Source organism: Haliaeetus leucocephalus, unplaced genomic scaffold (assembly GCF_000737465.1).
Source record: "Haliaeetus leucocephalus isolate CR32 unplaced genomic scaffold, Haliaeetus_leucocephalus-4.0 Scaffold199, whole genome shotgun sequence".
Classification (NCBI taxonomy): Eukaryota; Metazoa; Chordata; class Aves; order Accipitriformes; family Accipitridae; genus Haliaeetus; species Haliaeetus leucocephalus.
Window position 1 is genome coordinate 106,514 of NW_010972635.1, and position 969 is coordinate 107,482.

At 62.4% G+C, this 969-nt stretch overlaps 1 protein-coding gene across 1 annotated transcript in view; it reads right to left on the bottom strand.

Moving 5' to 3' along the window:
- TMCO6 (transmembrane and coiled-coil domains 6) overlaps nt 1-287 on the bottom strand; it is an 8,330-nt gene extending 8,043 nt beyond the window's left edge. Inside the window, exon 1 of the mRNA XM_010565986.1 lies at nt 25-287. Within this exon, the coding sequence (XP_010564288.1) occupies nt 25-287 (263 nt within the window). The remainder of the gene's footprint in view (nt 1-24) is intronic.
- Between the last annotated feature and the right edge of the window lie 682 nt (nt 288-969).

The following is a 969-nucleotide window of genomic DNA, read 5'->3' on the forward strand; positions in this document are numbered from 1 at the left end:
GGAGGAGGCCGGGCGGAGCCGGGCCGGATCCCGGAGGTGTCGCCGGGCAGCCTCGGGAAGGGGGGCCGGGGCCCCGCTCTTCCCCCAGAGGGCGCGGCCGCCGGGGCCCGCCCGGAGCCCGGGGAGCCCCGGGGCCCGAGGCCCAGTCCCCCCCTTCGCCTGCCCAGCTCCCAGCCCGGCAGGACCAGGATCGGCCCTTCCCGGGGCAGGGGCTCTGCTGGGGCACCGTCCTGCTGCTGCGGCTTCAGGAGGGAGCTTGGGCGGCCCCGCTGCGGGGGGGAGCGCATGGTGACCCTCTTCGGTGCGGTCAGCGGTCACGGCACTGGCTCCGGGGACGGGGCACAGGGCCTGCATGCGGGGACATGGACACGAGTGTGCACAGCGTGGGGGGGGGGAACAGAGGATGAAGCCCTCCTGCCTTGCAGGGCTGAAACCAGCCAGCCTCTGGGCTCAGGCACGGTTTCTGTCCCCACAGGGCTGGAGTGCATCTTTGTTGAAGCCCAAAAAAGCCCAGAGACTCACCAGAAACATCAGACAACAGGGTCTCGGTGTCCTGGTATCTTCCACGGTGGTGATGAGAACAAGAAAGTTGTCACACAAAAGGTGCTTCCAAAACCACATGTCTTTGAAGCGGGGTGTGGCTGGCCACCGAGGAGATAGAAGAGCTCGTTTTTCCCCAGAAAGGCATTTGGGGGAATTTGCAGCTGGTGGCCAGGAATGAGCAATTAAAAGGTACCAGGCCCAGAGAGAGCTGCCGACCTCACCAAAAGGAGTAGTGAGGAGAACTCAGAAAGGCTGCTGTGATTTTTCCACGATGCATACAGCAGCAGTTTTGTGTAACCCGAGGATGGAGAAGAGGAATCATAGAATGGCTGAACCCCTCTACACAAGAAATTGCTCAAGGAAAGGCAGCAAAGCAGTGCAGCGCTCCACTCGAGATGCCAGGAATAAGAAAATGAGCTGCAGTAG